The 20,135-nt window shown below is 44.3% G+C and overlaps 1 protein-coding gene across 3 annotated transcripts; it reads left to right on the forward strand.

Annotated features, from left to right (window-relative positions):
* The first annotated feature begins 836 nt into the window (after nucleotides 1–836).
* On the forward strand, nucleotides 837–20,107 carry LOC139559763 (caspase-8-like). Of its 3 annotated transcripts, none has more exons than XM_071376103.1 (11): nucleotides 837–980; nucleotides 14,152–14,311; nucleotides 14,750–14,940; nucleotides 15,057–15,162; nucleotides 17,245–17,374; nucleotides 17,494–17,610; nucleotides 17,685–17,797; nucleotides 17,902–18,016; nucleotides 18,121–18,248; nucleotides 18,374–18,744; nucleotides 19,725–20,107. In XM_071376103.1, the coding sequence occupies exons 1-11, from the start codon at nucleotides 907–909 to the stop codon at nucleotides 19,852–19,854; spliced, it is 1,635 nt and encodes a 544-aa protein (XP_071232204.1). In that variant the 5' UTR covers nucleotides 837–906; the 3' UTR covers nucleotides 19,855–20,107. The 3 variants fall into 3 exon arrangements, with proteins under 3 accessions (XP_071232204.1, XP_071232205.1, XP_071232206.1); XM_071376104.1 differs by lacking the exon at nucleotides 837–980 and adding an exon at nucleotides 9,829–10,074; XM_071376105.1 differs by lacking the exon at nucleotides 837–980 and adding an exon at nucleotides 11,543–11,586.
* The last annotated feature ends 28 nt before the right edge of the window (nucleotides 20,108–20,135 follow it).

Genomic DNA, 20,135 nt, shown 5'->3' on the forward strand with positions numbered 1-20,135 from the left:
ATTATATTAAGCTTGTAATCCAAAAGTAGTTTGAAAAGCACTCATAAGCTTTTTTTCGGAAAGTACCTCACTATTCCCAGCTCATTGTTTCCAGTGGAGTCATCTGTTGGCTGCTCCGATGAGCTTCAGCAGCCACAGGAATGTCTAGGTTGCATTCCAAACACAGACACATCATCAGCCCTCAAATTAAGTGGACACTTCTGATGACGTGTCAGGCACGTTTACACTTGCAGGGCGAGGGAGGAAGGAATTCCCTTTCCCGGAAATTCGTCCCACTACAATTGTGTTTTCAGCCACCGGTAGCTTGTGGTTGAGAATGGGGGCATGCTTGGTCCTCCTTTTCCTGTGGTCATTATATTCACTACAGCCAATTATGATTGCATGTCTACTTATATTAACTATATTAATACACGCCTACTGTATGATAGCTAGCAAATGAATTAGCTTACGTTAGCCTGCCGAGCTACTTCTGAAGAAGAAACATTTTTTATTTCTACAATTTCCAAAAGCTAACCAAACAAAAACATAACTTTTACGAGACATGTTTGTGCATTAGTAGCACAATTTCTAACTTATTTACATTCATTTTTATTTACACCTGTATGTTGACACCATATTGATGTTGAGGTTTTAAGTTTTGGCAGACTTTTCTTAGCGGATGTACAATCATTGTGAATTGAATTATGGGGCGTTTCAGGCCCGATGTGAACATAATTGTACACTCGCAAACTCCATTAAAAACGAGGCCTGAGGGACTTTACGTTGCAAACTTCCCATGCGTGGCTAATCATTTGGACCGACGACAAATATGGCCGCGGGGATTCCCCCAAGGGCATAAGGCGAGGGTAAGTGGACGAGGGTGTGTCTTCTCAGTTTGAAACGCAGCCCTGTGCGATGTCGACGTAGATGGAGAGTGCAGGAAACACCTATTCCTCCGGGCTGATGGAGTTTTTCCCTTTGCCGATTTACAGATGCGTGTGGTATGTCAGAAACTACGCACAGAAATAGAGCAGAACTATAGCTGTAGGAACTATTTTGGCCTGTTTCTGTGTTGTGTATATGTTGTCTGTCAAGGGTTATTTTAACTTGTTTTGTACACTAGAGGGCACTTTATTTTGGGGTCATGGGTCACATGTATATAGGTAACCAGGAAGGGTTAGCACAGGTGAGAGGTTCTTACCATATCACAGATACAGCTTATAGAATGCTTCTTTCTGCACCTTTTGTATAGGAATATGTGTTTTGGAGCTATTTATATTTTATATGCACAATATATGGGAACTTTACCCGAAAAGAGTAACGTTTGGAAAGCTGATTCTTGACGACGCGTTACGGACGGCTTTCTCTTGTGACAGTGACTTTTTATTGGGAATCGCCATTACAATAGCAGTAATATATAAATAACGACAGTAAAACTGCTATTATAAACTGGGTGGTTCGAGCCCTGAATGCTGATTGGCTGACAGCTGTGGTATAAGACCGTATACCATGGGTATGATGAAACATTTATTTTTACTGCTCTAATTACGTTGGTAACCAGTTTATAATAGCAATAAGGCTCCTCTGGGGTTTGTGGTATATGGCCAATATACCACTGCTAAGGGCTGTGTCCAGGCACTCCGCGTTGCATCATGCTTAAACGACAATGTATCAGAAATACCATCACTACAAACCTCAGCATATCAGACATATATTATAGGAAGAAACACATGCTCATACAGTTTAAGTGGTTCTGTTTGTACTACATCTTACTACATCTACCTGTGTTTTATCCTCAGTAGTGTGTAGACTATGGCTCCAATGGCCGCATACACCATGTGAAGCCAAGGAATCTGGCCAGGAGGAGACAACACCATTAGAAAACACTGAACCATTGTTGTAATACAATAGTAATGGTATAAAAAAAACATGACTCGGCATCAGTGGAGGCTGGTGAGGGGAGGACGGCCCATAGTAATGGCTGGAATAGTATCAAACACGTGGTGTCTAATGTGCAAGCTCACATATGTGAAGGAGAGCACAATGGCTGTGATGATGCCTGCCACCATGACAACGACCCCCAGTACACAAAATAGGCTTGTGCATGAGGTGAGGTCCATACACATACGCACACACCACAGGAGGTTGGTGGCACCTTAATTGAGGGAGAACGGACTAATGGTAATGACTGGACCGGGAATTGGTGGAATAGTATCAAACGCATGGTTTCTAGGTGTTCGATGACATTCCATATGCGCCGTTGCGGCCATGATTTTGAGCCGTTCTCCTCTTACCTTGGTCTGGAAGCAGAATACTGTGGTGATGATGCATACGATGACCGCGATGCCCAGAGCCAGAAACACTGCCTTAGTATCATAGAAACTACACACAGAGCAGAGACGCACACACGGCGACAGACAGACGTTACTACCACACCGTGTGTGTCTGTCTCACCTGGATATGGTCCCTGTAATGTACAGTAAGACATGGCCAGTGTCTGTGCAAAAGAAAACACAGATCTATATATACCACAGCAGGCCAGCACAAACCACTAAAGTCCATCAGACCAGTAAAGACCATTGTAGACTATAGACTAGCCTGGACTAGTACAGAATAGTGCTAGTTACTTACAAAGGTAGGCAGCAGTAGGACTTTCCGTGGGAATTTCCTCCTAAAGACAGGCGAGGGGCCACGTTAAGGGCAGCACTTTAATACAATAAAACTCTATTGTCAACTATATTGTAAACTCTATTCTTAACTTTATGGTCAACTTTATTGTCATCTTCTAGAGGTGATGTTCTTTAAGAAAGAGACTCACCTGGGTCCTTTACGGCAGACCGGCAGAATGTGAGTGACAATATACACAGTGCTACAAAGGCATAGGTCAACACAGCTGTCAATCAAACAGCACAGCCAAGACATAGGCCAGCACAGCTGGCAATCCAACAACACTGTAAAAACATAGGTCAGTACGAAGGGATAGTACTTACAATGACAACCAGTAGACGGCTGGGTTTCTGATCACAAACCGTTTTACAGAGTCACTGCAGAGAAGAGTAACTCAGTTCAACACGCGTGTGCAGTAACACAAAACCACTAATACACATACCACAGTCATAGTAACACACACACTGCAATGAGTGTGACAGTGATGAGTAGGTGAGATGCCAGAATCATATACACCTAAGAGAAAGAGACAATATTATACCATATTATAAACTGGGTGGTTCGAGCCCTGAATGCTGATTGGCTGACAGCCGTGGTATATCAGACCGTATACCACAGGTATAACAAAACATTTATTTTTTACTGCTCTAATTACATTTGTAACCAGTTTATAATAGCAATAAGCCACCTCTTTGTGGTATATGGCCAATATACCACGGCTGAGGGCTGTATCCAGGCACTCCGCGTTGCGTCGTGCTTATAGTAAGAACAGCCTTTAGCTGTGGTATATTGGCCATATACAGTACCACACCCCTCTTGCCTTATTGTTTAATTATATCACCTTGTGTTTGTGTGTGCTTGCTTGTTGTGCTGTCTCACCTGTCGTATAAAGGCATGTCGCACTTTCAGACTGTCGAAGCTGCCTGTCGCAAATCCCTCCCCATTGCCTGTGACATCAGCCGAAACCTCATTAGTGACATTGTCAGTAACATCATCTTTACACAAGACTGGTGATCAACTACTAAAGTATAACCTTCAGTATCAAGGATTCGTATTAATCTGTGCAAAAGAGCTTATTCGGGAGTAAGAGAAAGCTCAGAATAAGCCCCAGCCAGGTGAGAGAGGAGGGTTCAGGCTTACCGCACAGTGCACTGGTTGGCATTGTAGAAGTAGTGATGCGGGGAATGGGTGGTATTGTGGGCTGGGCGTGATACCCTGGTGTTGCGAAATAGGAAGCCGATTCTAGATTTAATTTTGGATTGGAGAAGTTTAATATGAGTCTGGAAGGAGAGTCTATAGTCTAACCAGAGACCTAGGTATTTGTAGTTGTCCACATATTCTAAGTCAGAACCGTCCAGTGTAGTGATGCTAGTCGGACGGGCGGGTGTGGGCAGCGATCGGTTGAAGAGCATGCATTTAGTTTTACTAGCGTTTAAAAGCAGTTGGAGGCCACGGAAGGAGTGTTGTATGGCATTGAAGCACGTTTGGAGGTTTTAACACAGTGTCCAAAGAAGGGCCAGATGTATACAGAATGGTGTCATCTGCGTAGAGGTGGATCAAGGAATCACCCGCAGCAAGAGTGACATCGTTGATATATACAGAGAAAAGAGTCGGCCCGAGAATTGAACCCTGTGGTACCCCCATAGAGACTGTCAGAGGTCCGGACAACAGGCCCTCCGATTTGACACACTGAACTCTATCTGAGAAGTAGTTGGTGAACCAGGCGAGGCAGTCATTTGAGAAACCAAGGCTGTTGAGTCTGCCGATAAGAGTCCAAGGCCTTGGCCAGGTCGATGAAGACGGCTGCACAGTACTGTCTTTTATCGATGGCGGTTATGATATCATTTAGTACCTTGAACGTAGCTGAGGTGCACCCGTGACCAGCTCGGAAACCGGATTGCACAGCAGAGAAGGTACAGTGGGATTCGAAATGGTCGGTGATCTGTTTATTAACTTGGCTTTCGAAGACTTTAGAAAGGCAAAGCAGGATGGATATAGGTCTGTAACAGTTTGGGTCTAGAGTGTCACCCCCTTTGAAGAGGGGGATGACCGCAGCAGCTTTACAATCTTTAGGAATCTCGGACGATATAAAAGAGAGGTTGAACAGACTGGTAATAGGGGTTGCAACAATGGCGGCAGATAATTTTAGAAAGAGAGCGTCCAGATTGTCTTGCCCAGCTGATTTGTACGGGTCCAGGTTTTTCAGATATTTCAGAACATCTGCTATCTGGATTTGGGTGAAGGAGAAGCTGGGGAGGCTTGGGCAAGTAGCTGCAGGGCAAGTTGCTGCAGGGGATGCAGAGCAGTTGGCCGGGGTTGGGGTAGCCAGGAGGAAAGCATGGCCAGCCGTAGAGAAATGCTTATTGAAATTCTCGATTTATTGTGGATTTATCAGTGGTGACAGTGTTTCCTAGCCTCAGTGCAGTGGGCAGCTGGGAGGAGGTGCTCTTATTCTCCATGGACTTTACAGTGTTCCAAAACTTTTTGGAGTTAGAGCTACAGGATGCAAATTTCTGTTTGAAAAGGCTAGCCTTTGCTTTCCTAACTGACGGTGTTTATTGGTTCCTGACTTCCCTGAAAAGTTGCATATCGTGGGGACTATTCAATGCTAGTGCAGTCCGCCACAAGGTGGTTTTTGTGCTGGTCGAGGGCAGTCAGGTCTGGAGTGAACCAAGGGTTATATCTGTTCTTAGTTCTACATTTTTTGAAAAGGGCATGCTTATTTAAGATGGTGAGGAAATTACTTTTAAAGATTGACCAGGCATCCTCGACTGACGGGATGAGGTTAATATCCTTCCAAGATACCCGGGCCAGGTCGATTAGAAAGGCCTGCTCGCAGAAGTGTTTTAGGGAGCGTTTGACAGGGATGAGGGGTGGTCGTTTGACCGCAGACCCATTGCCCGGATGCCGGCAATAAGGCAGTGATCGTTGAGATCCTGGTTGAAAACAGCAGAGGTGTATTTGGAGGGCAAGTTGGTCAGGATAATATCTATGAGGGTGCCAATGTTTACGGATTTAGGGTTGTACCTGGTGGGTTCATTGATAATTTGTGTGACATTTAGGGCATCTATCTTAGATTGTAGGACTGCCGGGGTGTTAAGCATATCCCAGTTCAGGTCACCTAACAGAACGAACTTTGAAGATAGATGGGGGGCAATCAATTCACATATGGTGTCCAGGGCACAGCTGGGAGCTGAGGGTGGTCTATACCAGGTGGCGACAGTAAGAGACTTATTTCTGGAGAGATTCATTTTTAAAATTAGAAGCTCGAACTGTTTGGGCATAGACCTGGAAAGTATAACAGAACCTTGCCTGCTAACTCCTCCCCCTTTGGCAGTTCTGTCTTGATGGAAAATGTTGTAGTTGGGGATGTAAATCTCAGAATTGTTGGTGGCCTTCCTAAGCCAGGATTCAGACACGGCAAGGACATCAGGGTTGGTGGAGTGTGCTAAAGCAGTGAGTAAAACAAACTTAGGGAGGAGGCTTCTGATGTTAACATGCATAAAACCAAGGCTTTTACAGTTACAGAAGTCAACAAATGAGAGCGCCTGAGGACACACAGGGCCTGGGTTAACCTCTACATCACCCGAGGAACAGAGGAGGAGTAGGATGAGGGTACGGCTAAAGGTTATCAAAACTGGTCGTCTAGTGCGTTGGGGACAGAGAATAAAAGGAGCAGATTTCTGGGCGTGGTAGGATAGATTCAGGGTATAATGTACAGACAGAGGTATGGTAGTGTGCGGGTACAGTGGAGGTAAACCTAGGCGTTGAGTGACGATAAGAGAGGTTGCATCTCTGGATGCACTAGTTATGCTGGGTGAGGTCACCGCATGTGTGGGAGGTGGGACCAAAGAGGTATCTGAGGATGTTGATTCTTGCTAGGGGCTCCACAGTAAACTAAAACAATGATAACTATCCTAAACAACAGTATACAAGGCATATTTACATTAGAGAGAGACATAAACCGAGGCATAAAGCAATCACAGGTGTTGATTGGGAGAGCTAGCTAAGACAACAAATGGGTAAGACAACAACAACAGGTAAAATGGCGATGAATGGGCAGAGAGGGTCAGTTAACTACACACATGGCCTGAGTTCGAGGCTGGGGCCGACAGATAAACCAAATGGAGTACCGTGATTAATGAACAGTCCAGCAGGCATCAGCTATGTAGCCAAGTGATCATAGGGTCCAGTGAACAGCAATAGATGAAACAGAGAAGCCGCTAGGTAGTCGTTACTACGCTAGCAAGCGGACACTGTGTTCCAAAAAAGTTAGCAGGCCGGGGCTAGTAGAAGCGTCTTCACCGATGTCCGGCAAAGGCTGGGTGAGGGCACAACGGATGGAATTACGTTGGCAGACCAGTCGTGATGGATCGGCTGGGCTCCGTGTCGACAAAGGGTCCAGGCCAGTTGGCAAAAGAGGTATTGTAGCTGTAGTAATTTGGTTTGCTAGCCGGGAGGTGTGCCTGGCTCGAGGCAACTGGTGCTAGCTTCGGGACAAGGGCGTTAGCCACTATAGCCACTCGGTAGCCGCTAGCTAGCTGCAATGATCCGATGCAAAGGTCCAGAGCTTACGGAAAGAATCCAGTGATGTAGTGGATTCTAGTCGTGTTAGTGAAGAGTCCGGGAGGCATCAGCTGTGTAGCCGAGTGATCATAGGGTCCACTGAGCAGGCCGGGAGATGGGCCTGGCTCAAAGCTAGCATCGGGGCTGGGCCACTCGGTAGCAGCTAGCTAACTGCAATGAACAGGAGTAATGGTCCAGGGCTTACGGCAGGAATCCGGTGTTGTAGTGGAGAAAAACCAGGATAAAAGCGGGTGGTGTCTGTGCTACAGGTAAAGGCCGCTAGCAGTGGTTAACAATGACTAAATAGCTAGTAGCTGGTTCACTTCTGGCTACTAGCTATTTAGGTTCTGGCTATAAGGTCTAAAAATAGCTGATTCGTATCACATTGGGTGAGGTGGGTTGCCGGAAGGTATTGTAATGACCTGACTAGATCATAAAGGAACAATTGTCCAGACAGAGGGTTGAGTTTACGAATTGACGGTTTATTAACTCAACTTTACACAGGCTACTGTTTGGCCGTAGCCCACACCAAATAAATGAAAGATACCCCACAAGCCAACCGTGACCTTCTCTTGTGAAGCCCAGACGTAAGAGAGAGAACAATGGCTAAACCTGATCTTAACTTCCAATGCTCCATCCCCCTGCCCAACCCCCCTCCACGCCACTCCGCCAACCACCAGGATGCCCGGCATCAGAACATTCCAGGCATCCCCGTGATTGGCAGATAGCAGGTTGATTGGCATGTCGGACCCCGCGAACACTGGTAAGTACAACACAACCCACTAATAGCCTACCACATAACACACCTCTGTCTGTGCGGGTCGCTACAGTATATTTAATTTAAAAATGGAAAAAGAGAATGTATATATTTCAATATATTTCAAATAAAGACGAAGAAAAAAAAATCACGGGAGAACGGCAAACAACGTCTGCACTGCTACACCATCTTTGTTTAAAAAAACATACATACACCTCAGCCAAATATATTTAAACTCAGTTGTCACAATTCCTGACATTTAATCAGAGTAAAAATTCCCTGTCTTAGGTCAGTTAGGATCACCACTTTATTTTAAGAATGTGAAATGTCAGAATAATAGGAGAGAATGATTTATTTCAGATTTGATTTCTTTAATCAAGTTTCCCAGTCGGTCAGAAGTTTACAGACACCCAATTAGTATTTGGTAGCATTGCCTTTTGTTTAACTTGGGTCAAACATTTTGGGTAGCCTTCCACAAGCTTCAGTCAGGTTTGTAAGGCCTCCTTGCTCGCACACGCTTTTTCAGTTCTTCCCACAAATTTTCTATAGGATTGAGGTCAGGGCTTTGTGATGGCCACTCCAATACCTAGACTTTGTTGTCCTTAAGCCATTTTGCCACCACTTTGGAAGTATGCTTGGGGTCATTGTCCATTTGGAAGACCCATTTGCGACCAAACTTTAACTTCCTGACTGATGTCTTGAGATGTTGCTTCAAAATATCCACAATTTTCCTTCCCCATGATGACATCTATTTTGTGAAGTGCACCAGTCCCTCCTGCAGCAAAGCACCCCCACAACATGCCACCCCCGTGCTTCACGGTTGGGATGGTGTTCGTCGGCTTGCAAGCCTCCCCCTTTTTCCTCCAAACATAATGATGGTCATTATGGCCAAACAGTTCTATTTTTGTTTCATCAGACCAGAGGACATTTCTCCAAAAAGTACAATCTTTGTCCCCATGTGCAGTTGCAAACCATAGTCTGGCTTTTTTTATGGCGGTTTTGGAGCAGTGGCTTCTTCCTTGCTGAGCGGCCTTTCAGGTTATGTCGATATAGTACACGTTTTACTGTGGATATAGATACTTTTGTACCTGTTTCCTCCAGCATCTTCACAAGGTCCTTTGCTGTTGTTCTGGGATTGATTTGCACTTTTCGCACCAAAGTATCTTCATCGCTAGGAGACAGAACGCGTATCCTTCCTGAGCGATATGACGGCTGTGTGGTCCCATGGTGTCTATACTTGCGTACTATTGTTTGTACAGATGAACGTGGTACCTTCAGGCGTTTGGAAATTGCTCCCAAGGATGAACCAGACTTGTGGAGGTCTACAATTTTTTGGCTGATTACTTTTGATTTTCCCATGATGTCAAGCAAAGAGGCACTGAGTTTGAAGGTAGGCCTTGAAATACATCCACAGGTACACCTCCAATTGACTCAAATGATGTCAATTAGCCTATCAGAAGCTTCTAAAGCCATTTTCTGGAATTTTCCAAGCTGTTTAAAGGCACAGTCAACTTAGTGTATGTAAACTTCTGACCCACTGGAATTGTGATACAGGGAATTATAAGTGAAGTAGTCTGTCTGTATACAATTGTTGGAAAAATTACTTGTGTCATGCACAAAGTAGATGTCTTAACCGACTTGCCAAAACTATAGTTTTTAACAAGAAATGTGTGGATTAGTTGAAAAACAAGTTTTAGTGACTCCAGCCTAGGTGTATGTCAACTTCCGACTTCAACTGTACATACAACAACAAAGGCCCTATAATTATCTGTCTCTGTGAAAAGAAGAGGGATGACGACATTTTTGAGCATTTTATTCAATGCGTCATGTTACTGTACAACCACGCCCATTGTCATAACCTACTTCCTTACTCAAATGATAAAACCGTGGAGAAGAAGTCGAACGAAAAGAAAACGGGACAGCTCGAAGAGTGCGGGGCAGTGGTATTTTTTTGTATACATTTTGCGTACAGTGTATGTTACAGTTGAGTGAATTGGCTGTTCTCTTTATTTAGTCGTGTTTTATCTCATTGGCGTCTCATTAACTGACTACGTAGTTTCGTTAGTAGAATAAGCCGCGGGAAATACTCGCCCAGCCGACCCAAGGTGAGTTTTGTCCGCCTTTTAAAGTTTATTTTAAGTTCCTATCCATGACAACAGTCAAATGCTGTATTACTGTTTAATTACAAGTTGATTTCATTTAACATGGTGTAGACATTTTTTGCATAGTATTTGCGATTTCAAAAGTACAGAATAAACTATTCTGCCAGCAGCACAAATGATGAGGTCACTTTTTATGCTAATCGGGGAACTTTCTAAATAAAAGCCCACATTTCAACACTGTATTTATTTGTTTTTATTTAACCTTTATTTAGCTAGGAAAGTCACTTAAGAGCAAATTCTTATTTACAATGACGGCCTACCAAAAGGCCTCCCGTGGGGACAGGGGATTAAAATATCATTAGCTGATAAAAAGATGTAGAATTTTAATCAATGGCCAATGTTCTACCTGTCTCCACCTAAGTGGGGTGGGAAATACTCATTTGTGTCTGTAGAATCTACAGATGGTGTTTTTTCATGGGGGACTGTGGTCTAATGCCACGTTCCTTTTTTATGTCAAATGAATGTAAGTTATTTGCGTAAAGCTTCCTATTGTTTGATTCTGATACTTCCCAAGTGGGAAACTCGAGTTTCCGACATCGCGTGAATGTGTCATAATTACCCAGGAGCACTTTATTTATTTATTTTTGAAAAGATTTATTGTCACATTTACTTTTAAAACAGCTCATTTATATATTTACAACATTTATACACATAAAAAACAGCATTTGAATATTACATTTAAATTGTTAAAAAGTACATGTTGTTAAAACCAGTAAAAACAACCATAAATAAAAGTACTTTTTCATGTAAAACATCCAAATCTGTAAAAGCCATTTAAAATGTGTATAAATGATTTAACAAAAGTAAAATATTTTTAAGACATGATACATGTTTTTAAAAAAGTAACTTTGTTAAAAAGATGTCTTCGGTCCTTTGTACAGGAACGGGGTGAGTCCTTATCAAACTCGCCTCCTCCTGCTCCGAATCGATTTCCGCCCTGTAGTTGGGGCCAGGAGCACCCATTCCATTTGCCACAACTAAGTTGTGGGGCGGCAGCGTAGCCTTGAGTTTAGAGCATTGGACTAGTAACCGAATGGTTGCAAGATCGAATCCCCGAGCTGACAAGGTACATATCTGTCGTTCTGCCCCTGAACAAGGCAGTTAACCCACTGTTCCTAGGCTGTCGTTGAAAATAAGAATTTGTTCTTAACTGACTTGCCTAGTTAAATAAAGGTAAAATACATTTAAAAAGTAGGGTCTGTTAAAAACACAGCATAACTGTCACGTTCCTGACCTTATTTTCCCTTGTTATGTATTTATTTAGTATGGTCAGGGCGTGAGTTGGGGTGGGTTGTCTATGTGTGTTTTCTATGTTGGGATTTTGGGTTCGGCCTGGTATGATTCTCAATCAGAGGCAGCTGTCAATCGTTGTCCCTGATTGAGAATCATACTTAGGCAGCTGGGGTTTCACGTTTGTTTCCTGTGTCAGTGTTTGTGCCACACGGGACTGTTACGGTATGTTCGTTTGTTATTTTGTATCGTGTATTGTTTTCGTGTACATTAAATATCATGGAAACTTACCACTCTGCACATTGGTCCTCCGATCCTTCTCGCCTCTCCTCGTCCGATGAGGAGGACGAAATAGACTGCCGTTACAATAACTTTACGTAAGGCACGGTTCCCAAACTGGCTGCTGAATTTGGCCCGCGGGTGGCTTTATTTAGCCACCAAGTTTTCTGAGCTTTTTTTGTTGTTGAATTTTATCATTATACATAACTAAAAACACAAGGAAATCAGCTCAATGATTTTAATTAACGAAATCTGTTCTGAAGTATTTCCATGCATAATCGAGAAACACGTGATCATATACATTTGTAAGCAAGGTTGGAAATTGTTTTAGCTAAATATTTTATCTGTTTGGGCTTCTTGCAGTCCACAAATTATTTGTAATTATGTTCCGAACATCCCCCCAAGAAAAAAATCGTCCCGCTGTTGAATCTAGTTGATGATCCCTGATGTAAGGTCTATATACTAATCAAATATTCTGTTTTCCAGGGGGGCTTTGTCAAATGGCTGGTTATTACGCAGTCTGTCTTGTTATAGACACTCATTTAGTCCTGCATGTTATATTAATTTCAAAACAATACAATCATTTACTATCGCTGTGTTGAATATCAGCTAGAAAAACAAAACATCGATAAAAAAAATAAAATTAAAAAAATAAGTGCTTACCCTGTTTGCTTCCAGTGTGAAATAAAATGCCATTCCATACTAGACTTTCATGTACTCTTGCCTTGCCCTAATGGATTGGTGATTGGTTGAGAACTGCTTCAAAGACAATGATGGACTGACATTAATCTGTCCTAGATTAATCTAATGGGGATGTGCTGGCTGCACCTTTACACATTTAAATCAGCCTGAGGGCAGCCTCGACATGTTCCAAAAAATGCATCAGGTCAATCGCTGTGGCCTAACAAATAAAAAGCTGTCAGTATCCCAGTAAAATCATGTTGCTATAGGTTCACCCCAGCTATGCATAGCCTTCTAATTATTTTCTTAAACCCAGCTTGGTCACAATAAAAAGGTTTGACTTTTGGACTTTAATGGTTCATATAGCCCATGTATATGTATCCCATGTACAGCATTGGGGGCAGTGGAAGGGGTATCTGTACTTTACTATTTATATTTGAACCACTTTTACTTCACTACATTCCTGAAGAAAACAATGTATGTTTTACTCTGTACATTTTCCCTGACACCCAAAAGTACAGGGACAGCCAACCAGCGCAAAAATAATATTGCGATATTGTTGATACGATATATATCGTCAAAAATAATATCCAGATATGTAACTGTATAATGCCCCCCCCCCCCGATCACTAATATGTATAACACACGTATTTGGTTATTAGAGACCCTACTGAGTATTTCCCACCCCACTTTTGCTGAGACTGGTAGAATAATTTTCCAGTAGGAGGCACTCTTTCCTCTGGTCTAACATGCTCACCACACCGCTCGTGTCGCGTGTGCTAGCGTTGCAAAATAAATGTACACATGCATGTTATTCAATCATTGCACCCACACTGCTCGCGAGTGTCTGCGTAGCCGGGCGCTAAAATAGAACTTGGTTCTATTTGTGATGCTCAACGCGCTGCAAGTCCTGCCTCTCAAAACTCCTCATTGGTTTTTAGGAGCATATACCCACATGGGTGATTGAAAGATGAACTGAGTAGAGGATCTTGTGCATTTCAGGTAAAATAACAACCCAATGTTTATATCCCAGGACGGATTAGCTAGCAACAGCAAGCTCGCTAGCTAAATTGTCATAAATGTTTCATACTTTTCGACCTGTCCCCAAATTAATATAATTGGTTCAGAGTTTATTTCAACCTGCATGTCCTGATCGCATCTGGTGTGGGGAGACAAAATCAACATGCATGTAACGAGAGCATAATGCCCCAGCACAGTGATTGGGGACATTGCCCAGTGTAGGATGCCATCTTTCGGATGGGATGTAAATGGATGTCCTGACTCTCTGTGGTAACTAATGATTCCGTGGCACTTATCGTAAGAGTAAAGGTGTTACACCGGTGTCCTGGCCAAATTTCTAATCTGGCCCTCATACCATCGTGGCCATCTAATCATCCCCAGCTTCCAGTTGGCTCATTCATCTGTTTCTTCCCCCTGTAACTATTCCCCAGGTGGTTGCTGTAAATTACAATCTGTTATCGGTCAACTTGCCTGGTAAAATTAGGGTAAAATAAAAATATCTATGACTAGGAAAAACCTAATCAGGTAATGATGGAAAAAAACACATGTTGACATCCTATCTATAAAACAATATGAACTCACTGAGCTCACCTCTCCTTCATTCATACATCCTTCACTGATGACTGTGGCCTGTGGGTTTCTCATCCTGTCATCCAGGAGTTATATAGACTGGTCATTTCTCATAGCCCTTTAGGAAGCCTTCCTCCTGGTCATCTCCTCATACCTGACCCAGCAATAATGGACCAACATGTTGGACTACAAGCCTCCTCTACTTTCTCTCCTCCCCCTCTCTCTCTCGCTCTCTCATAGCCCTGTGCAAGTGGATGTTGCAGTGCGGTCTGGTCGGGGGATCCAGTGTGTGATGGACCTGCGCCTGCTGTCTCGTATCGATGAGGAGCTGGACTCCTCCGAGGTGGCTGCCCTGTGCTTCCTGTGCAGAGATGTGCTCAACAGGAAACGCCTGGAGACGGTGAGGGACCACATACAGAGGGCTAAGATCGAGATGAATGGCCAATCCTAACCTCCCTTGAAGTGATTGGATGATAGGTATTAGGATTGTGGTAATAGCACATCCTAGCCCTCAAGCAGACTATGGAGTTTATGCCATATTGCTATGAAATCCTTTCAGATGTTACAAGGGCCAAATGGAAACTGATGAAAGGTGTAACCAATACCATAAATTTGAATTGAATTTGGGTATAAAAAATGTAAAACACTAAATGTACATTGGATCCCCAGAGCATGTTTTAATTAAAGCTTTAATTAAAACGCTTGTTTTCAAAGTGGTCCATGGCTATAGAGTTTCCTATCGTTATATTTCCCATCAGTCCATTCATTTTATATCAGTGAAAGCAAATGTAGAGAATCGGAACGCAACACTGTCTAATCCTTTGTGGTCTGGCTTCAGGTGGAGGATGGGCGTGGCCTGTTCATGAGGCTGCAGGAGAAAAGCCTGCTGGAGGACCACTACTTCCTGTCCCAACTCCTCTCTGTCATTGGTCGACTGGACCTTCTCCGCCTCCTGGAGACAGACGGCAGACAGCCGGAGCAAACGGCCCACACCCAGACAGACGCATGCCCTGCCCTCTCACAGTACAGGTGAGCACAGAGGTGTGTGTGTGTGTGACTGCATTCTCACCACAATGGACCACATAGCACAGCAACACTGAACAGCTGGACATTCTGGTAATTACGTCTTTCTCTTTCTTTCTCAGGAGGATGTTGTATAAGGTCTCAGAAGATGTAACTAAGGAGAATCTCACTAAGATTAAGTTTTTGCTGAGTGACAAACTTCCCAGAGGACGACTGGATCCCTGCACTGTAAGAACACCTACATGCACACACTCATTAGCAAATGAACACTAGAAAATTTGAGCCTGGTCCGACCTAGCCCGAGCCCTACCCGAGTCCAACATCACATAAATGGAATGAATCCAAGATAGCGTAGCAGTCAGACGTCTTTGTCTTTTTTAATCTTTTTCTTCGCATTCTTTTTAATATTATTCCTAAACCTCAACTTCAAAATACTCTCCTGCGACCCGCCTCACCCAATGAGGTGTGGATCTGTTTTTTTATTTTCTAAAGTATTTCTACTTCCATTGGAACTGGAATTCCTCAACTGAAACTAGCTAGCTTACCAGCTACCAGTCATCAGCTAACCTTTAGCTCGGAAAGCTCTCGCCAGTTCGTACAACGCGTTTCAAACCAGAGCATACCGGACCTATTTTTCTCTCCATATCCCCGGATTCCTACCGCAAACTCTGAACCTTTTCATCTGGACCATCGCAGCTAGCTAACCGCAACCCGGGTTGACTACTCCTGGCTAACGTTTCCGTCCCGGAGCAAGCACCAATTAGCCTGGAGCTAGCCTATGCTATGCCCATCTCCTGGCGAGGGCTCCTGGGCTACTCCTGAAGCCCACTCTTCGGCTGCAATATCCGGACCCCTTCTACTGCCGGTACGGGGCACGGAACCCCGCCGATCCTTCACGACTGGAATACTGACATAATCTGCCCGAGGATTCCAACAGGCCCCTCAGACGTCCCCTGAAGGCCCATTCTGCTAACCGCGGTCTGCTAGCTATCTAGAGCATATTGGACTGTTAGCTGATCCATCGGCCAGTTTCTTGGACCACTATACCCATTTTACCAATTGGACTTGGACCCCTCTGATACTTGGAACCATACTAATTCCACTACTGGTCTATCGACGTCACCGCACGAGGAGGCAAAAACAGACTTTCCCCCATCGCGACGTCCCTCTAAGGCCCTTCTGCTAACTTGCTAGCCCCGGCCTGTTAACTGCTAGCTTGCTAGCCCCGGCCTGCTAACTGTCTGAATTGCCGTGTCCCCAGCCAGCCCAACCACTCACTGGACCCATACGATTCACTTGGCTGCGCATGCCTCTCCCTAATATCAATATGCCTTATCCATTTCTGTCCTGGTTAGTGATTACTGTCTTATTTCACTGTAGAGCCTCTAGCCCTGCTCAATATGCCTTAACCAACCATGTTGTTCCACCTCCCACATATGCGATGACATCACCTGGTTTAAACGTCTCTAGAGACTATATCTCTCTCATCATTACTCAATGCCTAGGTTTACCTCCAATGTACTCTCTTCCTACCATACCTTTTTGTCTGAACATTATGCCTTGAATTTATGCTATCGTGCCCAGAAACCTGCTCCTTTTACTCTCTGTTCCGAACGTGCTAGACGGCCAGTTCTTATAGCCTTTAGCCGTACCCTTATCCTACTTCTCCTCTGTTCCTCTGGTGATGTAGAGGTTAATCCAGGACCTGCAGTGCCTAGCTCCACTCCTACTCCCCAGGTGCTCTCATTTGTTGACTTCTGTAACCGTAAAAGGCTTGGTTTCATGCATGTTAACATTAGAAGCCTACTCCCTAAGTTTGCTTTATTCACTGCTTTAGCACATTCTGCCAACCCGGAATATCTTAGCCGTGTCTGAATCCTGGCTTAGGAAAACCACCAAAAACCCTGAAATTTCCATCCCTACCTATAACATTTTCCGCCAAGATAGAACTGCCAAAGGGGGCGGCGTTGCACTCTACTGCAGAGATAGCCTGCAGAGTTCTGTCTTACTATCCAGGTCTGTACCAAACAATTCGAGCGTCTACTTCTAAAAATGCACCTTTCCAGAAATTCAGACCTAGCCTGTTAAAAGCCCGTCAGGCCCCGTCGGGTTCGGGCTGAAAATGAGAGCTCTATGGCTGCGTTTACACAGGCAGCCCAATTCTGATCTTTTTTTTCACTAATTGGTCTTTTGTCCAATCAGATCAGCTTTTGAAAATATCAGAATTGGGCTGCCTTTTTGTAAACGCAGCCTAACACACACACACACACACAATTACACTCTCTCTCGCTCTCTCTTTCTCCCCCATAGACGGCCCTGGAGGTGCTGTGTGAGATGGAGAGGCAGGATCTGCTGACAGAGGACAGACTGGATGAGCTACAGAGGATACTGGAGGAGTGTGACACACAGCTGGCCCACACAGTACAGCAGCATAGAGAAGGTACATATTGACACACCTGGCTAGCTCTCTCACACCACTCTCTTGCACTGATTGATAGTTCAGTATTTATGCAGTATATTAAAATATAGTTATTTTTTCATGTGGTTGCTGTTTTTCAGCAAGGGGCAGTGTGTCATGGCAGGAGTACTCTGTTCAGCCAATCAGCAACCAGGAACAGCAACTCAGCTCCCCTCAGTCACTACAGAGCCTGTCTATATCAGAGACACGGCCCAGCTGTAAGTCTCACACACACTCACACTCACACACACACACACACACACAGGTAGTTGAAGTGTGTTCTTGTCCACAGGTGAGCATGGGCAACGCACAAGGTTGTCCTCCGATGCAATGACGGAAACTCAGCCTGGGTCTGGGCCTGACCAGGTGACCACTTCACCAATGCAATCCTGGAAGACCTCTGAGGTTAGAAAGTGGGATACACTTTAGACACCAAACATAGAATCTAACATTTGGTTGATTTTTGTCCATGGTGGTAACTCCTGTGTGTGTGTGTGTTTGCCCAACAGATGGAGCACTATTCCATGACCTGTAATCCTCGGGGGACGTGCTTAATCATCAATAACCACCACTTCATGGGATTTTCAGGTCTGACAGACAGACCAGGAACTGAGCAGGACGAGAGTAAGCATTCTCGCTCATTGGTTGATATTATGAGCCTAATCTCATTCAGTGAACCCCATTGGCCAACCTGGATGTTAAATTCTCCCATCTGTCTCTGTGTGTAGAGGCTCTGCATAATGTGTTCTCCAGGTTGGGGTTTAAAGTGGAAGTGTGTAGCGACCTGACAGAGAAGACCATGTTGGAGGCGGTAGAGGAGCTTGGAGGGCGGAGTCACATACAGGCAGACGCTCTGGTGAGTAGTGAGGTCATAATTCTCCAGTCTCTTCAGGAGGTACAGTAGCTCTACTCTTGAAGCCCAATTGGACTCCAATGACTTAAAGTAGGTTCAACTATTCTAATCCCTGTGCCTGGTCCTAGGTGGTGTGTGTGCTGTCCCATGGGGAGAAGGGTTGTGTGCTTGGGACAGATGGGGGGGAGGTGCTCATTCGCTCCCTCACACAACCCTTCACCAGCAAGCAGTGCCCTTCTCTGATGGGCAAACCCAAACTGTTCTTCATCCAGGCCTGCCAGGGGAAGGGCTTCCAGCGAGGGGCCCTATTACTCCCCTCCATAAGGCAGAGAGAGGGGCGATATGAGGCAGACGCCGGCGCCATCGAGTCCGTCCCCTGGGATGCAGACTTCCTGATCGGTATGGCAACAGTGGAGGAGTGCAAGTCATTCCGAAACACTAAGGAAGGTTCCATCTACATCCAGGAGCTCTGCAAACAGCTGGAGTGGGGAGCGGACAGGTGAATTAGAAGGGAAGGGGGTTAGGTTTGGCATTAACCATAGAGATGTATAAAGATCATTACATAGAAATAACCCATTTTTGGGATGTTGCCATTGAGGGATTCCACCATTTTAAAGGCCCAATGCAGCTGTTTTTATATCAATATCAAATCATTTCTGGGTAACAATTGAGTACCTTACTGTAATAGTTTTTCATAATTTTTTGTTGTGCTTTTTAGCAAACTATTTCTCAAGGAAGAATTTTGCTAGGATTGTCTGGGAGTGGTCTGAGTAGGGAGGGGAAAACTTAAAACTTGACAGAGATTTGGAACTCTCTTCGTCTATTAACCAATTTACTGCCTTGTGATGTCACCAGGCAAGCCCAAACTTAACTTTGACTACACTGGGCCTTTAAATAGTCAACCGGTGGGAATTCCTACATGTTGGGAGAGATCGGCCAATGATCAGACCCTTATCATCTTCTTCAAATTGGTTTTAGTTTGTAAATGGCTTTAAGCTATATGACCGCCATCTAGTGGTCACAAATTAATTTCACATAAGATTTGGTTCAAGACTCCAGCACTGCAGGTGGCCATATAAGCTTGCCACTTTTTTCAAACATCAAAAGAAGAAATTTGACTATTTTAAAATTGAGATTGCATGGGCAGCGTCATTGAGGCTGTCACAGACACCATAATGGCAGATACAACGTTGTGATCTCTGGGCTCCCGAGTGGCATGGTGGTTTAAGGCACTGCATCTCAGTGCTTGAGGCATCACCACAGACATGCTGGTTCGAATCCAGGTTGTATCACAACCAGCCGTGATTGGGAGTCCCATAGGGTGGCACACAATTGACCCAGCGTCTTCCGGGTTTGACCATCATTGTAAATAAGAATTTGTTCTTAACTGACTTGCCTAGTTAAATAAAGGTTAAAAACATACATCTCTATAACAGGTGAGAGATGTATTGTAATGTGTATTTCCTGTTTCCTGTGTAGAGGGGAGGATATTCTGTCGGTGCTGACGCGTGTGAATCGTGAGGTCAGCAGAGGAGTGTATAGAGACTCCAAACAGATGCCCGAGCCCAAGTACACCCTCACCAAGAAACTCTTCCTCCCCTACTTCTGAAACACCTCTGGTTGGCTGACCAACCAGCTTCAGAATGGCTGTCATGTCTTAACAATAAGCTGTCACTCTCAGGAACCCTACCACAGCAGCCTCTACCTCCCGTAAGACAGTGTGTTGAACATTGGTTGGCATGTCTGATTTCCTGAAAGATGTTTCAAACTCATGAGATTAATACATTTTTCTATTAAATGCTGGAAATTGTGGAACGTTTACTTTATCTGTAATAAATGTGTTCTGGAGATGATCAGTAAAATGGGTGTCTATTTTTCTATTAGCCATGT

The sequence above is a fragment of the Salvelinus alpinus genome, chromosome 30 (genome assembly GCF_045679555.1).
Source record: "Salvelinus alpinus chromosome 30, SLU_Salpinus.1, whole genome shotgun sequence".
In the NCBI taxonomy this organism is placed as follows: Eukaryota; Metazoa; Chordata; class Actinopteri; order Salmoniformes; family Salmonidae; genus Salvelinus; species Salvelinus alpinus.

Excerpts from the sequence above, each read along its gene's own strand:
- LOC139559763 (XM_071376103.1), top strand. The coding sequence starts at position 907 with ATGGAGAGTGCAGGAAACACCTATTCCTCCGGGCTGATGGAGTTTTTC. Across the intron at positions 15,163-17,244 it reads GACGACTGGATCCCTGCACT|ACGGCCCTGGAGGTGCTGTG; the intron begins GTAAGAACACCT and ends TCTCCCCCATAG. Across the intron at positions 18,745-19,724 it reads CTGGAGTGGGGAGCGGACAG|AGGGGAGGATATTCTGTCGG; the intron begins GTGAATTAGAAG and ends TTTCCTGTGTAG.